The sequence below is a fragment of the Gymnoscopelus braueri genome, assembly GCF_963280865.1.
Source record: "Gymnoscopelus braueri genome assembly, chromosome: 21".
In the NCBI taxonomy this organism is placed as follows: domain Eukaryota; kingdom Metazoa; phylum Chordata; class Actinopteri; order Myctophiformes; family Myctophidae; genus Gymnoscopelus; species Gymnoscopelus braueri.
In genome coordinates this window covers 11,789,789-11,815,981 of record NC_137623.1, presented here as the reverse complement: position 1 = coordinate 11,815,981, position 26,193 = coordinate 11,789,789, and the positions used below count along the sequence as shown (strand labels likewise).

At 42.7% G+C, this 26,193-nt stretch overlaps 1 protein-coding gene across 1 annotated transcript in view; it reads right to left on the bottom strand.

Annotated features, from left to right (window-relative positions):
• bmp6 (bone morphogenetic protein 6) overlaps window positions 1-26,193 on the bottom strand; it is a 77,783-nt gene that overhangs the window by 19,748 nt on the left and 31,842 nt on the right. Inside the window, exons 2-4 of the mRNA XM_080417197.1 lie at window positions 14,961-15,153; window positions 8,448-8,596; window positions 6,788-6,988 (exon numbers count right to left, since the gene is read on the bottom strand). Of these exons, the coding sequence (XP_080273323.1) occupies window positions 6,788-6,988; window positions 8,448-8,596; window positions 14,961-15,153 (543 nt within the window). The remainder of the gene's footprint in view (window positions 1-6,787; window positions 6,989-8,447; window positions 8,597-14,960; window positions 15,154-26,193) is intronic.

Below are 26,193 nucleotides of genomic sequence, written 5' to 3'. Positions count from 1 at the left end.
TCGGTCCTTACAGCCATCAGTATTTACAGTCCGCGGGCCTCTTTAAGAGGAATAAAGCTGATATTTACTGTGGGCTTTCATTGAGTGTAAAGGCCCAGATTTGTGGTGCCCATAAACCACATCTCCCCTTCCTGCCTGTAAAAATTTAATGCCACACAGCTACCGCTGAGCACGGGCTCCCTGGAGGCCTCCATACCTTCCCTTCTTTTTTCCTTGAAAGAGGTGGAAAGCAGAGACATTCGCAATTACTCTTATTCTGTACCTCAGCGGCCTTTTAGAGCAAAAACCCTCATTTTCTGGGTGCTTTAAAAAAGGTCTGTATTTTAGTTTTCTTCTTTGAACAGAGTGAATTTTCATTCCAGAGACAACAGTAATGAATATGGACAGTGTAGTTCTATTTCACACAGGCTAACGCCGTCTAACGGGGTTCTATGGGTTAACCACTTATCTCTGTCTCTCTGTCGCCCTGTGTGACACAGAACTTAACCCATTAACACTTTGCCTGCCAATAACGCATATATGCGTTCTTTAGAATCCATCACTTGCCTGCCAATAACGCATATATATATATTTTTAATTTGACCCAAAGACCAAGGAGATATGATTTTTTGAAGATCTAGACTCCTATCCACTTCCTTGTTAACTTAAAACTTAAAAATTCTGTATCTCGGCTCCTCTCAACGCAATTGCTATCTGTGAACGTTTCCCCGAGAATAAGGATGCTAGGACTCAAGTGGTTAGCCACTTTCAACCTGCGTACATGTCACTGTAGGCAAAATCTGTAGGCAAAATCTTTCAAAAATGTACAACAGATTTTAACATGTTAAAAAAGGCCAAAATAGCAGATCTACAAGTTCACAACACGTCATTATGTGATGTGTTTTGAGCTTGTAGATCTGCTATTTATGCTATTCGTCATACAACAAAGTATATAGGGATTAAGTGGTTAAGTTTCAAGACATCAATATATATGAAATTAATTGTAGTTACTCCAATAACATTTTAACCACCTAACGATATCTTGATATCTCTTTACTATGACCAATTCAAGTTAAATTCTCTATGCAATGCAGTGTCTCCTATTTAAATCTGTATACCTACCTGAGTTGAGTTGGCCGACATTAACCCTGCACTACTCGTTGTTCAGAAAGCTCTGACATGAGGAAGAGGCAGTAAATCTCATTTATCACTTGTCATTCTGAAAATATAACAATCAAAATGGTGCCAATTTAAAAGTTATAGTCTGTACCACAAAGGAATGTGTGTGTGTGTGTGCGTGTGCGTGTGCGTGTGCGTGTGCGTGTGCGTGTGCGTGTGCGTGTGTGTGTGTGTGTAGGGGGGGGGTCATTTTAACCCTGGCAGGCCTCATTCTCCGGAACCACACACTGGTCATACTGTAATTCCAGTTTGCTCCAGAACTTTGTCAAAACAGGAGCCATTTTGGGTGGTGAAAAAAATTGCCTCTTTCACAGTAGCAATTACACAAGCTCCTGCAGAGGTGGCAGTGACAGGACGCTTTGGGCAGCAGACCCCTGTGGTCCAGAGAAGATCGCTGATCTTTCTCCCCAGCAAGAAGATGAAAGAGTATGGGTGACCACATTTCAAAACTCCAAACCGGGACCCTTAATCACTCAAAATATAGTGAAAATAGCTGATCTACAAGCTCAAAACACATCCCGGTGCAACGCATTGTGACCTTGTAGATCTGCAATTTTAGCTTTTGACAATTTCATTGAGCTTTTTTTTCACCTGGTGTTTTCATCAGGATGGGGGACAGTTATGTTAGCCCCTAGCAGTGTGACTTCACCTTACAACAGAACAGAACATGATGAACTTCAATGTTTAAAGCTCTTTGTGGTGAAAGCCGGGGACAATTTGGTACAGTATGCTGAGAACCGGGAAATGTTTGTGTTCTTGAGATATTTGTCTGGACTCGGGACACCCAGCTTGAAACCGGGACAATATCTGAGAAAACCGGGATGTCAGTGTTGCCATGTCTGCTGATTGTAAGCGACTTTGGGCTAGTTTTTCTGTAAAGTTGCTTGTAAATTATTGGTAATTGTGGAATTTTGGGCTTGTTTCTAAAAGTATAGTTGCTTATATGGGCTTGGTTCAATTAATGTATATGTATTTGTTGTGAAAATGTTTTGGAAAACATTCAATTTGTTTTCAAGATTTGTTTGAAAATAGCAGATGCATAGGTTAAAGTGCTCATGTGGCCTGCCCTATAGTCGCTTCTTTGGGGCTTGTTTTCATAGACCTGATTGCTTATTTCTCTCGCAAAGTCCGGCAACGCTGGCCACCATACCCCAGAATAACAACAAGAAGGAGATGGAAGAGTCTCCCAACCCCACATGACGACACAAAAAGCAACAATGTCACTGTTCTCCGTGCCATTTCTCCTCTCCCTGCCTCCCCGCCCTCGCCCCCTCCCTCGTTACACAGCACTCCCCTCCGACTGAAGTTTATCTTTCTTCCTGTCTTTCATCACAGAGGTTATTAAACCCTGTGAGGGAGCTCCGCCATGTCTAATTACTCCGACGGTAAACAAAAGGAGGTCGGTGGGGGGTGGGGAGGAGAACAGGGCGGGAGGAGGTGGGAGGAGGAGAGGGAGAGACAGATGAAAAAACACAGCTGGCCGAGTGCCGTGTTATTATAATTCTTTAAGCGATACTGTTAGCGTGGTCAGTCTTTTAGCAGGCGGCTAATGACTGGCTAGACCTAATTACAGGCCACTGGTGCTGCTCTGGGACCTAGTACTCTCCATCCCCCGGATGGTCGTTACCATCCCCCGCAGCCACAGCCCAGCCCGACTCCCATTACGTCCCGTCCCCCACGCTCTCTCTGCCCCCACAAAGCCCCAATTACCTTTAAAGGTGTCATATTGTTCTTTTGGCTATGGTACAGTATGGCCTTTTTTCACTTTTCACAAACCAGGCACACCCATTATTACACAGAGACGTGTGACTGGGTTTGTACTGTAATGGTGCTTTTTTGAGGGCGTTTAACGGGGAGAAAAATCCCCGTTCTTGACACGATATTCAATGCGTCCTCGCCGCTCATTGCAGATTTGTGAATAGAAGTGGCGACTTATCTGCCCAGCGTGCTATAAGCCTGGACAAATCACCGGTATCAGCTGTACCAACTCATCTACTACAAAATAACTAGCATGACGGGTTGTGCATTATTCTTCAAGGAAAACCAAACTTATGTTTCTCAATGCAAAATATTAAAACCAAAACAATGCATTATGCCTTATGAAATGAAATATATGCTTACATTTTGTGTAAGCATTGTTGCAAGACATCTAGTGTTAAATACAGCATGAAATTGAGAAAATGGCATGACAAGCCTTCTTTGGGGAATATATTGTTAGATAGTTTGTTATGCCGGTAAAAAAACAGCATATGAGACACGGAAAGTGTGAGCTATCGTTTGGAAATTGGAGACAAAACACTCATATAGGGGGGGAAAAAGCCATTCTATACATTTCTGTGCAGGTTTGTTCACGATAAAACGAATAGAGACAGGTTTCTGCCTGCTACGGCAGGGCCTCTAAAGGGCAGGTGGGTGTTTGTTAGGATAATAGAATAGAGATGAATTATTAGCGAATTACCCCTTGAAGACAAAGCTGCCACACTGAAGAGAGAAAGGTTGGGGGGGGGGGGCAAGGTCCACATTATGTTTCTCCCTCTGAGCGCGCCACAAGATGGATGCTTCCCCCCCCCCCATCTCTCCTGTCCTCCTCCCTGTCTCTGGAGTGAGTGATGCGGTATTGGAACCATATGCCCTACCGAATTCCTAGCGGATCCTCCCCATCCCGTCCAATCCCAGCAGGCCCGCTGGCCTCCGCTGGCCGCGGACACACGGCTGTCGCGAGAGAGGTGGGGGGGGGGAGAAGGGGAGTGCGGGTTGGGGGGGGGGCCTCCCCGCTTCCTGTGTTGGATCTAAATATTTACACTCCCTGCCGTCCCGAGCGGCGAGGCGGAGAGGTCTTGATGTTTTGGTTATGTAAAGTCCAATCCACCAGGACACATATTTAACAGATTGTCCTTGTTAAGAGTCTCCGAGCGGCCAAAGCCAAAAGCTTCACTTTCGGAGAAGGTTTTCTCATCTTCCTCACCGTTCCGGGACGCGGATGGGACAGAGCAGAACAGAAGTACGATATGGCCTGTATTCAAGTATCGTCACATTTTGGTAACAATTTATAATGTTAAAAGCCAGCAGTAGCACGCATTCTGTGTGTGAATAACACACATTGTAACACTATCCAATGCTATATTAACATATAAATATGATATGCGATATTTTATAGTTTCACTGATGAAGAGAAGAAAACGTATTAGCCTATTACAGGTTCAAACAGCCTCATATGAAGAATAATCCCATTATTAACCCATGTGAAATATGGGGTGGAGGGCAGGAGGGCAGGATTGATTGATTGATTGAAATTTTTATTAGGCAAAAGAATGTAAAACAACACAGTTACATTAATAATGCTTTTGTCTAAAAGGTCCGGCCAAAAAAGTCCTTGCGGACTTGTTTCCGTTGAGGTCCTTGAGTTAATTTCATAGACATATATAGTAGCAACCAAACAGTTCAAAAATCAACATGAAAATACAGATAATACAGAAAAAATACCACTATGTACAAAAAAAAGCATTTAAAAAATATATGTACAAAAAAGGATGACGCGGCGAGGATCCTGAGCCGGACATAAAACTGCCGTTGTGAGGCTGTGGTATGCGGCTTAGTCCTCGGGAGCCCTCAGGACACTCCCGTATCACTCATGTATCAATATCATATCTTCAAGACATCTTAACTTAATGCCTTAAGACATCTTAAGGCGCCTCCTGCCAAAGGTGACGGTTAGGTCTGACAGCGTAGGGCCGGAGCCAAAAGTGAACATATGGTAAACTCTGGATGTCCTGCAGTATAATGGATGATGAGTCTTTGTTCTCTGTTTGCCAAAAGCTTTCATCTAACGCAATGACTGAGGACAAGCACAGCAGGAATTTAACCTACAACCCCTTGTGATAGCAGCAGCGTATTATAACCCGCTGAGCCTGTGCTGGGGAGAACCACTGCGCAAACAGAAAACGGAGCCAACAACATCTCAGTGACAAGACTTTTCAAGAAAATGTAAAGACTCAAGATAGTAGCAGCCCCTGACAAAAGCTTCTGTATCGCTTACGGATGGTAGAGCGATCAAATGACTAGCTGAAGCGACGAGACAGAGGTAAATCACTTAGCTTCCGCTATAAACTCAACAGTTTCAACACGGACCCAGGGCTTTCTTTATATGAGAAATGAAATGCACATATGCTGAATGTGTAGGGCTCCGGCCCCCGATACAGCCAAGATCCTGTTATAATGGCTTAGTGTTAGCATTCGACTTCACCTGTCAAATTAGCGAGGGATCAGGTATTAGCCAAAAAAAGCTCACAGAGCGCTAGCTGTGCACTCGCCGCTAGCTACACAATGACGCATCACAGTGGCATCAGCTTAGCTTCGACCCGCTATACGAACGCTAGCCAGATTTATGCAGTGGGTGAAAGGTGGGAGGATTAGAGCTTGATTTAATTTCGAGGGGCTTACGCTGTTCATAACATCAGGATTATACCTGCTCACTGCATCTGCTGCTGAGTGGGAGGAAGGGAGGGGTGAGAGGCAGAAGTTGATGAGGGAGTTCAGCAGATGAGGTCACCTGTCAAGAAAGATTCTCTCCCTCTTTTCATCTCCCTCTCTCTCTCTCTCTCTCTCTGACATCATAGCCGTCACCCCCTCTCGCCGTCTTTAACTTCATAGCAATCAGAATGCATTTTCTTTACCATTCTACTTTTCTTCCATCGAGTCTGAAAGGTTCTCTGTAACACTAATTGTCTGTCTCGCACTATCAAGTCTTTCTGTCTTTGACTGAAGCTAAACTCCCACCCATCCTCTCGTCCTTTGGTTGGAGGGATGCCGCAGACTTCCCCAATCAGACGCTAATGCTCTAAAACTCAATAGCAGGCAGACTCAATAGCAGTTTTCCTACCCAGGATGCAGGTGTTGGGTTTAGTCAGCTGAATGTGAGGCGTGACACTTTGATGTACAGATACATCCATCACATAAGGAACATTTTTTATGTCTATTACACTGCAGTCCCCCTCCCTCTCCCCTTTGGGTAAGGGAAATGGAAATACTCGCAGCACTAACTGTAGGATAGATGTACAGTATATTTGGGGGATGTGCGGATGCAACAATGGCTACTACTCTATTCATCTACCCATGTCTGGATCTGGTGTCCTTTATTACAGATTATCTATAATAAAAACATATTTTAAACCTTATTCAATGGGCTGGAATGTCATCTGATGTGAGCTGATTAGAGGAAGATCCTACCGAAGTCAGGTCCAATTCATCAAGCCTCTCGGAGTAAGATACCCCAAACCACACTTCAAACGTATCCACTGATCTCTGGGTTCATAACATGAACCATGAACATGAACTGTATCTGGGTGAGACGTAGTAGGGCTACAACTATCGATGATTTCCGTAGCGATTATTATATCGATTACTTTGTCGATTAATCGAATAATCAAGAAATGTTTTTATGTATTAAAAAAAAAGTTATATTTCAACAAATTGATGAACTTCTTAAGCCCTATACTGTGTTGTGCAACAAATGCCCAAAATAGGGATAGATTATTAATCGATTCGTTTACACAATTATCAATCATTTCTTATAGTCGATTGAATCGATTAGTTCGATTAACCGTTGCCCCCCTAGCGAGATGAGACCCACCTGCCGGGACGGGCCCTCGGGATCCCTCCTGCGGTTGTGTGGAGCGGTTGCGGTTCTGCTGGCGCCTCTTGCCGCCCCCCGTGGAGCGCGCAGAGCGGATGTGCACCTCGCTGACCTTGAAGAACGCCACCATGAAGGGCTGTTTCTCCAACGCACCGTCACGACCCACTAGCCCCGCCTCCTTGGAGCTGATGCTTCGCCCTGTTGCAGAGAACACGAACACATTCAAGGTTCAAGGTTTCTTTGTTTTGACAACTTTTAAAAGTTTTTTTTTTTTTAAACATCTGTTTATTGTAGTTCTTTTTCCTCTCACACAGGTATTTTTCAGATATTAATAACAGGATTTGCACAGATAAAAGAAATACAATACAAAATATAAATGAAATTAAAAAGACAAAAACAACATGGGACAAGAAACAAAACAGAGTCATACATAACAGAACAACAACATACATAACTTAACTAAACAAAACGACAAACAAGCAACATGAGGCTGATGATGGCACACACCCGAAGGGCAAAACGAACAGCATCACAATCTAGTATAATATAAAGGCATACAACAGGTACTACCCCGGGGGGCAACACAACATTATATTGACTCAATTCAGCTCATCGAGTAGCCCAAGAATAGGTGCCCAGATCTTCTGAAATAGGGGCTCCCTATCAGAAAGGGTGAACCTTATCCTCTCCAGGTGCAACACTCCTCCCAGCTCCTTTATCCACATATTGAGGCCTGGAGAATTAACTTCCTGGCTAACAGGGTAGATAGTGAGATGGCCTGATTTTCATATTTTTTGTGGACCATTCCTGGTTCCACAATTCCAAAAAGAGCGGTCAGGGGGAGGGCGAAATTCTCTTTTATAAGCTTTGGATAGAAAGTCGAACAGCTGACTCCAGAAGTTTAGCAATTTATGGCATGTAATGAATTGGTGAGAAAGAGTTCCCTGTTCAATAGAGCACTTCAATAGAGCACACAGGGGAGAAGAGTTGGGAAATATCTTATTCAATTTAGTTGGGGGAAAATGCAGCCTGTGAACAATTTTAAATTGGATTAAAGAGTGTCTGACATTAATTGAGCTGCGATGTATGTTATTGATAACTTTTAAAAGTTATAAGAATGAAATGTGTTGGTTATGGTACTTCTCATACATTTGCAGCAGCAGAAAAAAGAACCAAGAAAGAACAGAAAAATTAAAATGAAAACAGTAAAACGGTATCTGTATGTCTGATGTATCGTAGATAAATCCATCAACACAAAAGCTCTAAGTGCATGTAGATCACATTTCCTGTAAATTCCAGGAATCTCTTTATGTATGTATGTGTATGTCTGTTCTTTACAGATCTCGAGAACCGCTCATCCGATCGACTGCAATGGATACCCAAGGAAGACAACCAAGGAAGTGCAGTGTTGAGTACGTGGATCTGATGAGTGGTTCTCCAGAACCGGCCTGCTCCGAACAGACAGGCGCTCTGAACGGCCCGCCAAGTACAGTACGCCCCCAAACGGGCACTGCACTAGCTTTGAGGTCACAACTTCGTTATAAATCCAACAGGTTGTTCTGATGGGGAGGAACGTTCAAAGTGTCCAACCAGATAAAAAACAATACACTGGATGGACAAGAGCACCATGTAGTGTCCATTGGTTTTTATATCTTACCACTGCTGGTCTCCACACTGATCTGCAGTCCCAGGTTGTGGACAGGACTCATCACCCACAGGTTGCTGGTGGCTGTGATGTCAAACTCCAGCCAGCCGTCCTCAGCCGCCCACAGCCTGCGAGACTCCAGCAGGAACAGGTCTGCCTCTCTGGGAACATAAATATGAGAGAAATTCTTTCATATATACTGTGTATATATATACAGTATTATACATCTACACTATGTCGTCACTGTTGGGCAGAAACCTTGTATCTATATATTTAATCTATTTATGTCTTTTCATAAATGAATGCCCTATTTTAAACTTTGTCCTGTGACAGTGTCATGAAAAAGTAGAAAATGACCAATCTACAAAAGAAATTTGAACATTTTCACCGATAATGACAAGGTTTGATAATGACAAGGTTTCCACCCAATATTTTCTGTTGTGCTGTTAAGTGGGAGTTTCCCATTTCTCTGTCAAACAATCTAGGAGCAGCCCCAATGTCACTAAGTTCTATAAATTACTAATATGTTACTATTAGCTATAATGCTCTATGCTACCTGGCATGGTACAGTGTATAAATAAATGAATTAATCGATTAACCATAAATACTGTAGGTAATTATATACTAGTATAGATGTGTTGCATGTCAGAAAAACAGGTTGACTGGTGAATTGCTTAATATCAAATATATCCATAAATATCAAGATACAAAATGTTGCTTTATTTAAGGGAGAGGTTGAGGGTGGGGGGCATGCAACACAGGATTCCAGCCGGAATCGATGGCTGGAATCCTGCCGTTGATAACCATGTTGATCTTAATCACTTAAACCATACATAGTTGACTGGAGTCCCTCAGAGCTCTATACTGCGCCCCCTAATTTTTACCCTCTACATAAAAAATATCTTTACAATCTGTGAGCTTGCAGACCTTCTATTTTCGCTTGAACGTTTGCCCAAGAATAGGTACACTAGGTTCAAGTGGTTAAAGGGATAGTTCACCCCAATATGACTCTTTTCCTATCCATTAGTCACCCCATGGAGACTTGAATTCATGATTTTTTTTTGGTTTTTATCGCATTCCTAAGCCAATAATTTGATGACTGGCAGCGGTTCCGGTAGGAGACACAAAGAGTCTCCTTTGTCTCTCCTACTGGAACCGCTGCCTACCGGTCCGCTAGTCATCAAATTATTGGTTTAGGAATGTGACAAAAACTAAAAAATATCCATGAATTCAAGTCTCCATGGGGTGACTAATCGATAGGAAAAAAAAATAAAAAATTGGGTGAACTATCCCTTTAACGTCACATCGTGGCCCTGCTCTCGTCATGACGGAGAAAAAGAATAGAGGAAAACAGAGAAAAACAGAGAATGAATGAATGAGTAAGAAGAAGGCCTGTCTTCCCGCTGTCCCCATTCCAGCTGTAATAATGACACGGTGTTGGGCCTCCTGCCACCGCCACATCAAAGGCCCTCCGTCACCCAGGTGTGCTGGGAATGCCCCTGTAGTCATGCATGGCCCACTCCATCTTTATTGGTCATTAATGGGAGTGTTTCTGACAGCTTCCATATGAGCCTCTGCTCACCGTTTGAGACACACACGTGTTTGTATTCATATACTTGCGAGGACTTCAGCATTTTAGGAATGAATGTCATTTTCAAATCCTTTTGCCCATTTGAACCCTAACCCTGCAACATGTTGTGAGGGTGTAGGTATTCCTAAACGTAACCTCAGTAAAACTATGCCTAAAACTAACCTTATTCCTAAACTTAACCTCAGTAAAACTATGCCTAAAACTAACCTTATTCCTAAACGTAACCTCAGTAAAACTATGCCTAAAACTAACCTTATTCCTAAACGTAACCTTAGTAAAACTATGCCTAAACCTAGCCTTATTCCTAAACCTAACCTCAGTAAAACTATGCCTAAGCCTAAACTTATTTCTAACCTTAACCGCACTAAAACTAATACAAGAGGCGGCCCATGAAAAAAATTATGGGCAAATGCGTTTTGGGGCAAGCGTTCTGGTTACCCTAAATACTAATTAAACACCATAAAGATATATTAGTATAATGGCTGTTGCTCAACTTCTACTATACTTGTGGGGACATTTGTACAAACACACACAATCTTTCTCTGGCGCACACACACACACTCCACCCCACTAGTAAGTTCACACGTTAGACGCAGCGTGGGCTGGTGGGTAAGTGTTGCTGCCTCATCACTGGAGTCGTTTGGCCCACAAAATGGCGGCAGGGGGGTCGCGGTCATGAAGCCACCCGTAGGGCATGAGCTTCTAAAGCCTTACTGTAAAGCCTCTTAAGTCTCATTTATGCTCTGTGTCACTCGTCGAAAATAGCAGACCTACAAGCTCACAACACGTTGCATTCGCGACGCGTTGTGAGCTTGTAGGTCTGCTATTTTCGGCGAGCGACACTGTCGTCCGACGAAGCATGAGTCAGACTTTATTGACTGACGGCTTAAATGAACTGGAATAATAAGGTCAGGGGTCAAGTTGTGTTTTTTGTTACAATAAATCTCCTTTATAGTTCTTGTGGATGACCGTCGTTAAAGGCATGGTGTGTTGTAGGTGGGTTACGTTCACAGCTGGTCTGTTTATTTCACCCACTTTCATCTTTTAAACTGAAAGACCGAAGACTTTTTTAAAGGATGAATTTAAGTGTTTTTCTGTGCTTTATGTAGACAGCGGAGTAAAGAGAGAAAGGAGAGGGGGATTTAAAACCGGGATGTTGTGATTACACGGTCAGTGCAATTGTTCCAAATGTTCTAAAACAGTACTAATTGATTAAGCCAATAGGATGGCACAACATCCTGCTTTTAAACACTAAATCTAAATATATATATAAGTATAAAGATATAATAGTATACACCAAAAGTTCATACTTGTCCTGACTATAGAGCATCGCAGTTCCCGCCCACTTCCTGGTTTTTCGTGGTGCCGGAAGGAACAACTCAATGCATTTTTCCCATTGACATTTCCAAAAATATTTATATCTATTAATTTAAGCCTCGAATCAAGCCATCATGACATGACATGAATCATGACCATAAAACGTTTTTTTCTGTGATTTTTTTTATTTTATATTTAATTATATGATATACTATATTTAATAAATACCCTTTGTTTTGCCGTTTTCAAAAAAATAATAATCACAGAATCAAACGTTTTATGGTCATGATTCATGTCATGTCATGATGGCTTGATTCGAGGCTTAAATTAATAGATACAAATATTTTTGGAAATGTCAATGGGAAAAACGCATTGAGTTGTTCCTTCCGGCACCACGAAAAACCAGGAAGTGGGCGGGAACTGCGATGCTCTATTCAAGACAATAAGAGATATTGGAGACTGTAGAAAAGCTGTGCAAATTGAAAATGTTGATGAATTGGATTCAAATGTGATAAAATATTTATTGTTAATGTGTCAACAAGCGCATTTAAACTACTGTCAAATAGAGCTGGTTGTTATTTTTCCCTTTTGTGATGTCACCACTGTTTTTATGCTGTTGACGGTAAACAGCTGTATACTAAATATTGTGAAGCACGGAACTATACAATTATGGAAATAGCTACAAAAATAAAGTTTATTAAATTCATCAATAATAGTAATAATAGCCTACATCAAACTTTTAGCACTTTTCAAGGTAGTCAAAGATGCTTTACAAAACCAAATAACCTTCTTAAAGCAAAAAATAAAAAATAAACGAATACAAATAAAATATGCACCACAAAATAAGAAGAGACTAAAAATAGAACGTTAAAACAAGAGAAAAGGGATTAGGTGTGGAAAGCCAGTCTGAAGAGGTGGGTTTTGAGGGCAGTTTTGAAAGAAGATAGGGTGGTGGCTACCTTGACGAAATGAACTACTATTAAAAACAAACGTAATAATGAATAAGGGTAATATCCCTTTCACACTCATGAAATCATTGTGGATAGTTAACTGTAGGAAAATGTGTAGAAGCCCAAAATGGTTGTGCAGAAAAAGCATTTGCAGTGACCTGCCCGTTCCCGTAAAACCTCCAGCATGCCACATTTTCTGCATTGTGATCTCTCACATTCCTCACCCGATGTCAGAGAAACCACCCCAACCAAATTAAAAGTACAAAGGGTGTCAGGCTAATTAAGCGCTCTATCATTATATGGCTCACAGTTGGAGTGGTAGGGAGTGGTGCGAGAAAGGTAACAGCAGAGATAGATGCTTCGCTAAGATCACAAAGGTATAATGCTACACTTAGAATCGGCAACGCGTCGTGTGTTTGTGCGTTGGCGTTCCCACGGCAGTAGGACAATTGTCTTCAAACTTGGCACAAACATAAGTCATGGGTCTGGACTTTGAAGAGGCTACCTTTCATGCTTTCAAGTGTCATACCACTTTGATTCAACAGTCAGATTTTGCACCAGATTTTGGCCATTAGGGGGCCCCCCCCCAGCACCCTGATGCGCATGCGTGGACCAATGACCTACACAGCATAGAAGCTACTGGGATGTCTCCGTGCCTGTGCGCATGTCTCGCGGTCAGAGAAGCGTTCTGTTACAAAGTTTGGACAAAATACTCTTTTCAAATACTCTGTTGTTAAGAATACGGCATAAGTATGCCTTCAGCGTACTCTCACTTTCTGAGACGTGCGCTCCACAGAAGCAGGTCATTATTTCAATGCATTGCGTGTGTGAGTGCAGTGCTGCTACATGCAGTGCCACAAGACACTGGATCAAAAAGTGTGCCACCACCATCCCTAATCAAAGTTAGGGGTGTGGGGGGGGGGACTGCTCGATAATACTCGAAGGTGATGGAGACAGCTGGGAGGAGGACCGGCAGGGGTTCAAGTCCGGGCAGGGGTGGGGGCCGTTTAAGGTAGGAAAGGGTCAGTTTAGCTCAATGTGAAAAGAGAGAAAAGAAGAAGAAAAAAATCTACAGTAAGACATTTCTCTTTATCTTATGACTCTTGGATTTTAATTTAACTCATCTTTTGTTCCCATGAAACTTCAGTCAGTTGATTAAACTAAACTTAAAACGTGATTGAAGATTAAAATGTACGGCACAATCAAAGCAGTTACTGTACAACTTTGTGGCTGTATAAAGCTTGCCAAATTAATTTGACATTGATTACAAAAATACGCCTTGCTTTTTTCTAACTTGGCCCCAAAGTAAAGACTTCTAACCCTCCCCCCATCCCACCATCCAGGCTGTCATTTTCTTCAAGGTAGAAAAACGGTCTTACAATAATACAGAAATTGGAGATGTATGGGCCCTTTAATCTCCAAATATCTACAAAAATAAAAGGCTTTGCCTCCAGGCCACAGTGCACAAAACCACCCATTGTAGGTATAAAGGAATGCAGCAAATAAGTAACTCATGATACGCATGGAAACCCTTTGATAGACGGAAAAATATACCAACGAAACCTTTTCAATCAAAGAACCCCAAAAGTGGATCAGCGATATCCGAGGACCCCCCCACCTGTTGAAATGTTATTTTGCCTTTAGGGAGTATTTGTCTTAGGTTTTACACCTAATGTAGCATAACATGTAATAAAGTCTCTATAATGTGATCAAATGGAGGATAATGTTGACATGGCTGCTTTGACTACAATATACATTGATACAGAACACGAGTTCACCAATTTTCTTCCTTTCTCAAATGACAGTGAGATCTTCTTTATTTATTTTTTATAAACTATTCTTTATTCAAATAGTGGAATGCCTCAGGAAAGCCTAAGGGTCGCCAACTTAATTGGAAGCACTGGTCTTAAGGACAACACTGACTTAATTAAGCAATTGGAAAATTAAAGAACTAGTCAGCAGTTCATTTGAAAGACTGTTCTACATTAGTTCTAAATAAAAGACCAAAGCGACACTGTTAACCAAATTAAACACGCCTGTTTTTAGAAATGAGTTACAGCCCCCTCTGTCTCTCACTGGTCAGGGTTGATACAACACAAACACCATTCAGCAATGTTTTTTGGTTGTTTTTCTACCCCCACCGTAGTGTAAATGTTTGGCATGAGTTGGCCTTGCTCTCTTTTTGGTCTGTCCTCAAGGCTCACTCTAGTCTACATTATAAATATGACAAGAAATGAGACGGGGGGAGAGGAGAGGAGAGGAGAGGAGAGGAGAGGAGAGGAGAGGAGAGGAGAGGAGAGGAGACTGACATTGACTGATCTATATATATGCTTAAAAAAAAAAGAGTATAAAAGTACCTCTAGCGGTCCATTGAGGCCATGCTGCTCCTTACACCTAAACAGACCAAGTTATTTTGCACAGACTGACACTGGCATCCATTCCATACGGCCCAAAAAGATGTAATGTATTCAAGACGAAAGCCCATGGTTTGACCAAAAGCAGTAGGATTTATAGATAAAAGACAGACAAAGCGCATGTGCGCGCAAGAGAGAGTGTGTGTGTGTGTGTGTGTGTGTGTGTGTGTGTGTGTGTGTGTAGGTGTGTGTAGGTGTGTGTGCGTGTGGGTTTGTGTGTGTATTTACGCGTGTGTGTGTCGATGCGTCGTACCTGTCGGGGTGTTCCTTCACCACCTGGTACACTTTGATGAGGAAGGTGTCATTGCGGAAGGCGCGGCTCACGCACTCTTTGAAGAGGCGGAACTCGGCAGCGGTGACGGCCTCTCCCTCAGGGATCTGAGACAGGTTGAACTTAAACTCTTTGTGGTGCCGTCGCTGCGGAGAGAGCTCCCTGTCGTACTCCACTGTACGGATGGACACACACACACGCACACACACACACACACACACACACGAACATACAACCACAGAAACACAAACAAACACAGAACACACACGTGCAGAAACACACAAACACGCATACACACCACAGAGAGAAAGAGAGAGAGAAACGGAGAGAACTTTCAGTGAATATAGAAGAACCAATGGTTTAGAAAGTCATATGGCTATGGTTCAATATTGTAAAACTTTCCTGGATACAAAGTTAAACAGCACATTCCCCTCGTGCTCTCGTTTAGGCTGGTGAAAACGGAGCAGACAGCGGGGCAGACATGGCAAACCCTATAGAGATATCATAGGTCACATCTTAGACATGGCAGGACATAAACATGTAATTACGTTAGCATAATAACTGAGAGTGTGTCTGAGATGGCTCTTAATTTAAGGCGCCACAATGCCAAAGGCAGACTAAAAAGGGAAGCTAATGTCTTCCCTCTTTGTACAGCGGTCCGCGCTCTGCGGCCCAAACCCTGAGTCTCAGACTTTTTGGTACATAAATGAACGAATGGATGAATGAATACCCTAAAAGGTCTCTCGCATCTCTTTGGGTGAGCATACGACTGAGAGCGTCGGATGAAAACCTTTTTTGGAAAGCCATGTCTTTATTCTGGTTCGATTCCAGTGCCGTGAATTATTTTCCACCAGTGGGAGACGATGCGAGCTGTCGATCTGAGCAGGAAAAAAAAACGCTCAAAGTGAAAACACGAGGTTTTCTGCAGGACGCCAGTTTAGCGACGAGCGGATATCCTATTCACAGACACAGCGCTGAGGTTGACCATAGAAGCCTTTTAAAGTGATCACATGTGATTTATGCACATTGACTAATAGGTTTTTGCGGCTTACAGTTTTCCCTAAATAAACCCCTCTGTTATCATCCGTCCGACGCAAAAAAGCCCATGTTTTTTTTTCTTCCCCCTTGGCGGCAGCAAACATGTGTGTGCGTCGTGACCACTTCTGAGGGCGCAAAACTGACAAAAACCAACAAATGCGCTCCCTCCAAAGGCCTCCTCCACTTTATGAGCGCAATATGTGCCGTAATGATTATGTGTTTGCCCCGGAGGAAACGAGTCCCATCTCGGCTGGAGGTTTGGACCCGACCCACAGCTAAGGGGCCTGTAGAGTCTATCCATCCACCGACACAGCACCACACAGAGAGAGAGGACAGGGAAATGAGAGAAAGAGGGGAAACCGTGGACCACAGCCTGGAAGTCCCTTCAACATCACACACGTGAATGCGGTCTCACACCGTTTCCCACACACTCTCTCTTTCGCAGGGTGGAAAAAGTACTCACATTTTTTACTTTAAGTAAAAGTATCAATACTGCAATGTAGAAATACTCTGTTACAAGTAAAAGTCCGGAATTCGAAATGTACTTGAGTAAAAGTACAAAAGTATTGGTATCAAAATGTCCTTAAAGTACCACAAGTAGAAAGTAGTCATTATGCAGAATGTCCTATTTCACAAGTTTTCAAATGTATAAAATGTACAAAAATCATTTGAAAATAGCAGATCTACAAGCTCACAATGCTTCACATCGCGACGCATTGTGAGCTTGTAGATCAGCTATTTTCAAATGGTCGAAATGTATATATTATTGTTTTTATATTAATGTTTTGTTATCAATAAAATGTTTGTGTATTGCAATTTTTGGGGGGCTGACTTGCAATATCCTCACGGCCCACCAGTGGGCCCCGGCCCATAGGTTGGGAATCACTGTAATAGCCAATAATGTACCAATAATGGTGACTTTTTCTATGACCTGTACAGTAAAGGCCTTTGTTGGTGATGAAACAAGCACAACTCAGCTAGTTCAAATCTTACATATAAACATCTGTGTCATTTTTAGATTTGAGCTCAAAAGCATTATTTTACACTTTGGCTATTTAAAAATAGCAGATATACAAGCTCATGAGCTTGTATATCTGCTATTTTTGAAAAATCGTGAAAATGGGTGCAAATCTTTGAATCTATATTGTTTAAGCGAACATTTGTAAATCAAATCTTTGCTTCTGGGGGGTCCCTGGAACAAAATATTTTGAGATGGGGTCCGCCAAATACAAATACAAGGGGTCCTTGACATGAAAAAGTTTGAGAACCACTGACAAAGAAACATAGGTTCTTCAGAATACTGTTGGGATTTAGAAGGTATTTGCAGAATCGACTTCAGGTCTTAATGGGTTAATTAAAAATGTGATTAGCCAAAAAAAAATTACCCCTTTTTCTCCCCAATGTTGTCGTTATGCCAATTAATATCCTACTGACTCACCTGCCAGTGAGGAGCCCCCACCGGGAGGACGTAGAGCCTTTCGTCCTACTCCTCCCACCCAACACTCCCTGCTGACAGGTGACCGCCCCAAACCCATAAGAATACATGCAGTGACACATATCAACCTCCTCCCCGCCCCGGCTTCCCTCCCCCGAACACGAGCCAATTGTGTTCTAGGCTGCACTAGCCCTCCTTTTTTTCTTACCTAGAGGGGCGGGTTTAACATCTCCTGATCCCATTGGTTCACCGATCTGTCCGTCAGCCCCCGCCCCGTCAACACAACATTACGAGCGACGCCCACTGCACTCTGGTTGGTTGGGGGAATGAAACACTTCCTATACCGGGTACACCGACACACGCTGGTCCAGGCTTTTATTTTTTAGCAAAACTAACAATAAAAGCCTGGAGATCGAGGCTAATTGTGTTGTAACCGACAAAGCCGGATGCACCACGGTGGATTCTAAAACCACAACCTCCGTGGTGGTGGGCAGGGCCTTTACCACAGCGCCACCCGAGCGAGCGCCTATATAACCCATATTCCATTACAAATCTGCTCCGGTCTTTCCAACCCGTGTGATTCAGATCTGATTTTTTCATTACTAAAAAAAAAATCATATTCCATGTGGTTTATCATTTCAAAGACCGCAATGAAATGATCGGATGTGTGTCACTTTTACGCCATATAATCCGATTGGTGAAAGTAAATCAACCCCTGGAAACAGGATCTGACCTCTGATGGGATTTCCATGTCTCTCTATCTGTGTGTGTGTGTGTGTGTGTGTGCGTGCGTGCGTGCGTGCGTGCGTGCGTGCGTGCGTGCGTGCGTGCGTGCGTGCGTGCGTGTGTTTGAATTGCGTGTACATTGTGTGTCAGTGCTTATGTCGGTAGCCACAATCATAAAACTCAATAATTATTTTCAATCACATTTAAGTTGATTATTGTTAGTTTTACTTGATGGAAACCACATTATTTTCTTATTTTTTGTAAGTTTAGGTTTTTATGGCATGGCCAAAGGTCAAGCCATCTAGAACACGGTTTGTCTGTATGTATTTATGTATGTACTGTATCTATGTTTGTATTTCCCCTAAAAAGTAGACCGATTACGGCCCATGCCTACCATGCATGAAGTCTCGAAACAGAACCACTTACGGCTATGAAAGCTTGAACAGTTCTAGGAAATGCATGGTGAAGTATATAAGTCATGTGGTTAGATGGGTGGGCTGTGAACGCTTTCAAGGGTTTCAAGTGGGACCTGATCCAGAGAAAGTTGGGAACCTCTGAGTTAAGTGAAACTCATGAAGAGCGTTGAACCGTGACATGGTTCCTTAGAAGCACTGTTTTGCTTTAGTATGTTTTACTTAGGTGAAGAATTTATAAAAATCATTATTGTCAAATGGGACATAAACCATCGCCGCCATGCCCACAAGCACTGAACACAGCATTGTGATTTGTGAGGCTTTGTTCAGTTACCCATAGCTAAATCGATAGCTACTCTGTCACAGCAGAGGACTGTGGACCATTCAGAACCCTGGCAGGCAGGATTGATAAATTCAAGCAAGATTTGTATTTGTATTTTTTTTCAAAAAAACATTCCCACGATTTTTTGTAACCCCATTTTTTTTTCACCCAGTGCCAATTGTCTAAGTAATCCTGGGCACTACACTCCCTCTGCCAGCCTATGGAGAGCCCATAGCCGAGCTCACGCCTCCTTCAATGCATGAGAGCTAACAAGCCTTCTTATCACCTGACAGGGGGGGAGTTGCCCCAGTAGGACGTAGCGCGTGGAAGGAACACGTTATTCCAACCAATTCCTTTCCCCTCCATCAGGCGCCCCGGCTGACCAGGGGGAGGCAGTATAGAGACCAGGATAACTGCATGTTTTTGTGAGGTTACCTACCCTAGGGGATACGGGGGAGAACATGCAAACTCCGCACAGAAAGGCCCTTTCTGCAGCGCTACCGACTGCGCCACCGTGCCCCCTCACAATTTTCTTTATTGATGCAAGAACAATATTTCAGCGTGTCAACTTTCCAGGAAGAGAAAGGCTGTCGTTTCTAAAGATTTCCTTTTTTGGGTATTTTTGTGCCTTTATTGATAGGACAGTAGGCTGACAGGAAATGGGGAGAGAGAGAGATGGGATGTGACACGCAGCAAAGGCAGTCGGGATCGGGACTCGAACCCGCGACGCGCTATCGCGCTACATTGAGCCTAGGTGCCCGGACCGCTACTTTGAATCTCCACCGATTATGTCATTGGGCGGCAGGTTTCTGAACATCTCATAATGAGCATTAATGAGGAGTCGGACCAATTATAACATAACGGTTAAAAAAGGTGTTGAATATGATGAAGATGTGCTCACATCGAAAGGTTAGTCATTCTGTACTTACAGTAGCACCTTGTTAATAAAAAGGCATTTGACTAGTCCATGCTGCTCCAGTGCATTGTTTCTTAGGTTTGTGTCCAGTGGTGTAAAGTAACTAAGTACATGTACTCAAGTACTGTACTTAAGTACAATTTTGAGGTATTTTTTACTTTACTGGATTATTTCCAATTTTCAGTACTTTTACTTCTACTCCACTACATCTTAGAGACAAATATTGTACTTTTACTCCACTACAATTATTTGAAAACTTTAGTTACTTTGCAATTATTATATTATAAAGCATACATTAACCACTTTAGCCCTATTTCATACCTAGGCTATTTGAAAATAGCCGATTTACAAGCTCACAACGCGTCGCATCCCGACGCGTTGTGAGCTTGTAGATCTGCTATTTTCAAACATTTTAGTACTTTTACTTTTGGTACTTTAAGTACATTTTGATACCAATACTTTTGTACTTTTACTCAAGTAAATGTAGAATTCTGGACTTTTACTTACTTACAGAGTATTTCTATATTGCAGTATTGATACTTTTACTTAAGTAACATATCTGAGTACTTTTTCTACCACTGTTTGTGTCCCACACAACTAATCCTATCCAACGATGCACCGGATCTGCCTTTTAGTAGCTGATGCTAGTGTTGGAGCTCCCTTTCTTCAGAGAGAATAAAGTGACAGAAGCCCTCATTCTCATATCTCGCTTATACACCCTCCTAACGCTCTATCACTCACACAAACCAGAGAGTACAGTACAGTACAGTACAGTACACTTCCGTGTCCATTCTTACACCCTCAGAGTTAAATTAACACTCAGGATCTTGGGGTGTACCGCACATGGTCTTCCTGACTTGATAAACGACAGCAGTAGAAACGTCAGGGAGTGTCCTCCGGTGGACCTGTCCCCTTCAAACACCAAGAGACTCCCACACATACTGTACCACATGGCTTACACATCAGCGTGTGTGTGTGTGTGTGTGTGTGTGTGTGTGTGTGTGTGTGTGTGTGTGTGTGTGTGTGTGTGCGTTTGTTTGTGTGCGCGTGCTCGGCGTGCACGAGTGTGCACACACAAATTGTGGGCAGCTCAAAAGTGGAAACAAAATGCGTAAAACTGTATTGACGAGCTAAACTCCAGTAGTTTATTCCATCTGAATAATGATAAATAGGCACTGATCACACACACACACACACACACACACACACACACACACACACACACACACACACACACACACACACACACACACACCACATTACAGTCTGTTCTCCCAGGAGAGTGTCTCATTGCACAGCATGCACACACACACACACACACACACACACACACACACACACACACACACACACACACACACACACACACACACACACACACACACACACACACACACACACACACACACACACACACACACACACACCACATTACAGTCTGTTCTCCCAGGAGAGTGTCTCATTGCACAGCATGCACACACACACACACACACACACACACACACACACACACACACACACACACACACACACACACACACACACACACACACACACACACACACACACACACACACACACACACACACACACCACATTACAGTCTGTTCTCCCAGGAGAGTGTCTCATTGCACAGCATGCACATGCACATGAACACACACACACACATTACAGTATGTCTCTAATCATTTAACAGAAGTCATGGTTCTAAGGTCCAGGTCTGCTCCCTGGAGAGGAAAGGAGGAGTGAGGGATAGGAGGAGGATGCGCCTCAGCTCAGCTCCCACATGTGGAACGACAGACCAAGGTCATCATCTCCTCCCTCTCTGCTCTGCAACCAGCAGGCTCACTCACGTTCATCTACATCACTCCTTCAATTAAGTAGCATTTCATTTAGTTTCACATGAATTTGAAATACTGTTGATGTCCAAAACGGTTACAGAATAAAAATTCAGAAAGAGCAAAAATAACTAATCAAGCTCAAAACATGTCGCAATGCGACACGTTTTTTGCGACACGAAAAACCCAACAGGTAGGTTGGAACCAGCCAATCAAATGATCCTTGAAGCAGCAGCCTCACCACCTCACATCCTGGTACTGTGGGTCAAAGTTGGGCATTAGTGCACCACATACAGTGGCGGAAAAAGTACTCAAATTCTTTACTTAAGTAAAAGTACCAATACTGCAATATAGAAATACTCTGTTACAAGTAAAAGTCCAGAATCAAAAATTTACTTGAGTAAAAGTACAAAAGTATTGGTATCAAACTGTACTTAAAGTACCAAAAGTAAAAGTACTAAAATATTTGAAAATAGCAGATCTACAAGCTCACAACGCGTCGCATCGCGACGCGTTGTGAGCTTGTAGATCGGCTATTTTCAAATAGCCTATGTATAAAATAGGGCTAAAGTGGTTAATGTATGTTTCATAATATAATAATTTACATCTGAAAAGTAACTAACGTTTTCAAATAATTTTAGTGGAGTAAAAGTACAATATTTGCCTCTGAGATGTAGTGGAGTAGAAGTAAAAGTATTGGAAATTGGAAATACTCAAGTAAAGTACAAATACCTCAACATTTTACTTAAGTACAGTACTTGAGTAAATGTACTTAGTTACTTTCCACCACTGACCACATAAACACTGAATATCTAGTCAGCATACCAAAGACATAGCATTCTTCATAGCATTGGCTGACTTCGTAAAGCCGCTCACTAGGAAAACCCAAAGATGAACCATGGCGAGAAAGGCGGGGGGGGGGGTCCCATATGGGTCACAACAACTAATCCTGGTAATTGAAAGGGGGATTGAGCCTCTCTGTGCACCGTGCTTCAAAGACTTTCCATAGAGGCAGACTTCCTATACGGCCTTTTCGTGACGAAGATGTTCTTCACATCAGCTCTATGTTATGTCTATCACTTGTGACAGTGACCGTTTCATCACATTTCCCCACATGCTGCCCACACAGAAACGCGCGCCCGCACACACACACACACACACGCACGCACACACACACACACACACACACACACACACACACACACACACACACACACACACACACACACACACACACACACACACACACACACACACACACACACACACACACACACACACACACACAGAGATGTGTAGAGACATATGCAATTTTATTTGTTTCCTCCTCTGCACATAGCAGCAGATGTTGCTGTGTGGAAGAAGTCTATGATGTCAGGTCAGGTGTGGGTTTGTGTTGAAGGGATGTTAGATCTGTAAATCTCTCTCTGTGTGTGGTGTGAGGTCAAGGGCGGTCCAAATGACTTTCCAACTCTCCCCTCAAACAGGCTTCAACGCCCCGGACCTTGAAAACTCTCTCTGTTTCCTATCAAGGAAGCTCTTTGATCAACGTAAGGTTTGTGCCGTAGCAAATAAGTACTTGTCCATACCCATTAAAGGGATAGTTCACCCCCAAAATCGATTAGTCACCCCATGGATATTTTTTACGTTTTTGTCGCATTCCTAAGCCAATAATTTGATAGCCTGAGGCTACGAGCTCAATCCATGGTCTTGAAGGGCGGACCCAAACACAGCCGCCTGGATTTGTGCGTGGCTTCCTATTGCCTCACCAATCTATGTCCCCGCCTCCCCTCCCCTCCCCCCCTCGGCCTGTGCACGGAACACGCTGACGTCACCAAATTTAGAGCGACGCCCCTCTGCACTCTGATTGGTAGGGAGATAACAAGGTCCAAGACCATCGTTCGTGCATCGCTCCCCCAGGCTTTTCTTTTTTGTAACAAAAAAAAATGCATGGGTTTCCGAGGCTAATAATTTGATGACCGGCAGCGGTTCCGGTAGGAGACACAAAGAGTCCCCTTTGTGTCTCCTACCGGAGCCGCTGCCTACCGGTCCGCTGGTCATCAAATTATTGGCTAAGGAATGCGACAAAAACAAAAAAATATCCATAAATTCACTACAGTCCAATTGATCTACAGTAGGGCTGACTGAAAGCACTCTTCGTTCCCGAAAACTATTTTCCAGCGACTCCGAGTTTCTCGGCTGTGCACATCTCAACGTTGAGAGATGACCACAGACTTCCACTGTTGGCAAGCGAGCATCTCCACACGCCACTGCCGGGAGGAAACCTTGTATGTCCACAAACAGCTACTTGTCAGGAAATGAAATATGTGTTCCAATGGATCCAATGTAGTTATTATTTAGTCACAAGCCTTTCTTTTTCTTTTTTTCATTGATTTAACCCATTAAGACCGGGAACGCAACTGTGTCATTTTAAGATTTCTTTGGTAGATCTAGCAGATATATAAGCTATTTTTGAAAAAACAAATCGTGAAAATTTGTGCAAATCTCAGGGTCCCTGGAACAAAATATTTTGAGAAGGGGGGGTCCGCGGACAAATACATATATTTTTGGGGGTCCTTGATATGAAAACGTTTGAGAACCACTGATATTAAAGCAACATAAGTTTTTTTTTAAATTAGGAGACACCTCAGAACTAAATATTTGAGTTAAAAATGTTTGCTCTAAAAATATATATATATTCAAAGATTAGCACCAAACTTTCAAGATTTTTCAAAATAATAGCAGATCTACAAGCTCGTAGCACGGCACTCGGTGCTGCGCTATGAGCTTGTATATCTGCTATTTTTGAATTGCCAAAGTATAAAATAATGGTTTAAGTGGTTGCACAGATGCGTTCCCGGTTTGAATGGGTTAATAGTTATAAAATCCACAGACACACTTAACCACTTTCACTTTAAAGACAGTTCAAAAATAGACCATCTACAAGCTCACGAGGAGTCGCATGCATCGCAACACGTTGTGAGCTTGTAGATGGGCTATTTTTGCTACTTTTGTGAGACTGTTGTAGGAAGAAGCAGTGCATTCGTTTACGAAGAAAAAATAAACATAAAATGTAGAAATATGGAAATACGAGGTTTCTGCAGCAGCAGCAGCAGCAGCAGGGGGTTAATAGCCTTGCACCTCAACAGGAGCTGTTGAGAACAGGAAGAGGTACTCCTTCACCTACGCCCACCCAGACTCTCCCAGCCAGTCAAGGGAGTTGAACCCACAACCATGCATCTCCTACACTATCCCAGTTTCTCCAAAATGTCCTAAAGTCCTGTGCAGTCATACCGACGCAAAGAGGAGTACCGGCTAAGAAAATCACTTTAATGACAGAGGCATCCATTTGAACAAACTTGGCATAATACCGCTGTTTGGTATTTGTTTCCCTTACACTCAAGCACACTCTCAAAGCACACCTGTTGTACACACTCATCCATTAGGTGTTCAAGTGTATGAGAATGATTGTGCCATGCACGGTGTGCTCCTGAATGACGTGCGTGGTATGAAGCAGACAGCAGACACACACACACACACACACACACACACACACACACACACCAAAAAAAACACACGCTCTGTATCAAATGTACACAGCATTCAGATGTAGTTTTATCTGTGGAAAATCTGACTTTCCTTTCCAAAACGTCAGGTGTATTTTAGTTTGTCTGCGGACGGTGATCTGTCTTCCGCACACAGATGGCTGCAGTTGTGTGGCTATGCAGGTAGAAAAATGTTAGGTCCTTGCAGATATTTTACATTTTTCCTAGAGATGCCACATACACTAGACCTGCCCTGTTTCCCAAACACTGAAAAATATCCCTTTGTTTTGTTTCCTAAATCTTGTTATTAACACATTGCGTGCCAATCGCGTAGATTTACGCGAACCTAAATAACAGCGCAGCGTGCCAGTCGCGTAGATCTACGCGAAGTGGTCTTTTTTGTTTTTTCTCTCGCAGTGACACATTTCATTGTAGCACACCGGAAACGGAAATGAATGTCAATCGAAGATTTTCGTTCCCATCCGCCGCCGCTCTAAAGCTTCCGCTAAATCGCCATTATCTCGGTGTTGTTTTTCTCCACGCTGAACGCTGTTTAACTGCAAAATGGAATGTCGCCGATTGAAAATGTCTTCTCTGGGCCACTCACACAGCTACCCTGTGTGTCTACAAACAGTTGAACGCGCGATCATAAGGTATTTAGCGAGGTCTGTGGCGAGGTGAAAAAAACAAAAAAACAACAATAAATCGCTGGCAGTGGTGAGTACATTATGATATTAAACTCTGGCATGGAATGTGTTAATTATTATTATTTTTAAAGATATCAAAAGAAAATACACAAAAATTCACGACACAAGTTGAAAACAAATTCAAACATTTAAATTTCAACATAAATAGGTTGGAATTGTTCTGGGCATTTCATAATAGGCAAAGATTTGGTGAAAATAGGCAAACGTTTAAATAGCCGATCTACAAGCTCACAAAGCATCAATTTGCGACGAGTTGTAACCTTTTTGTAGATCGG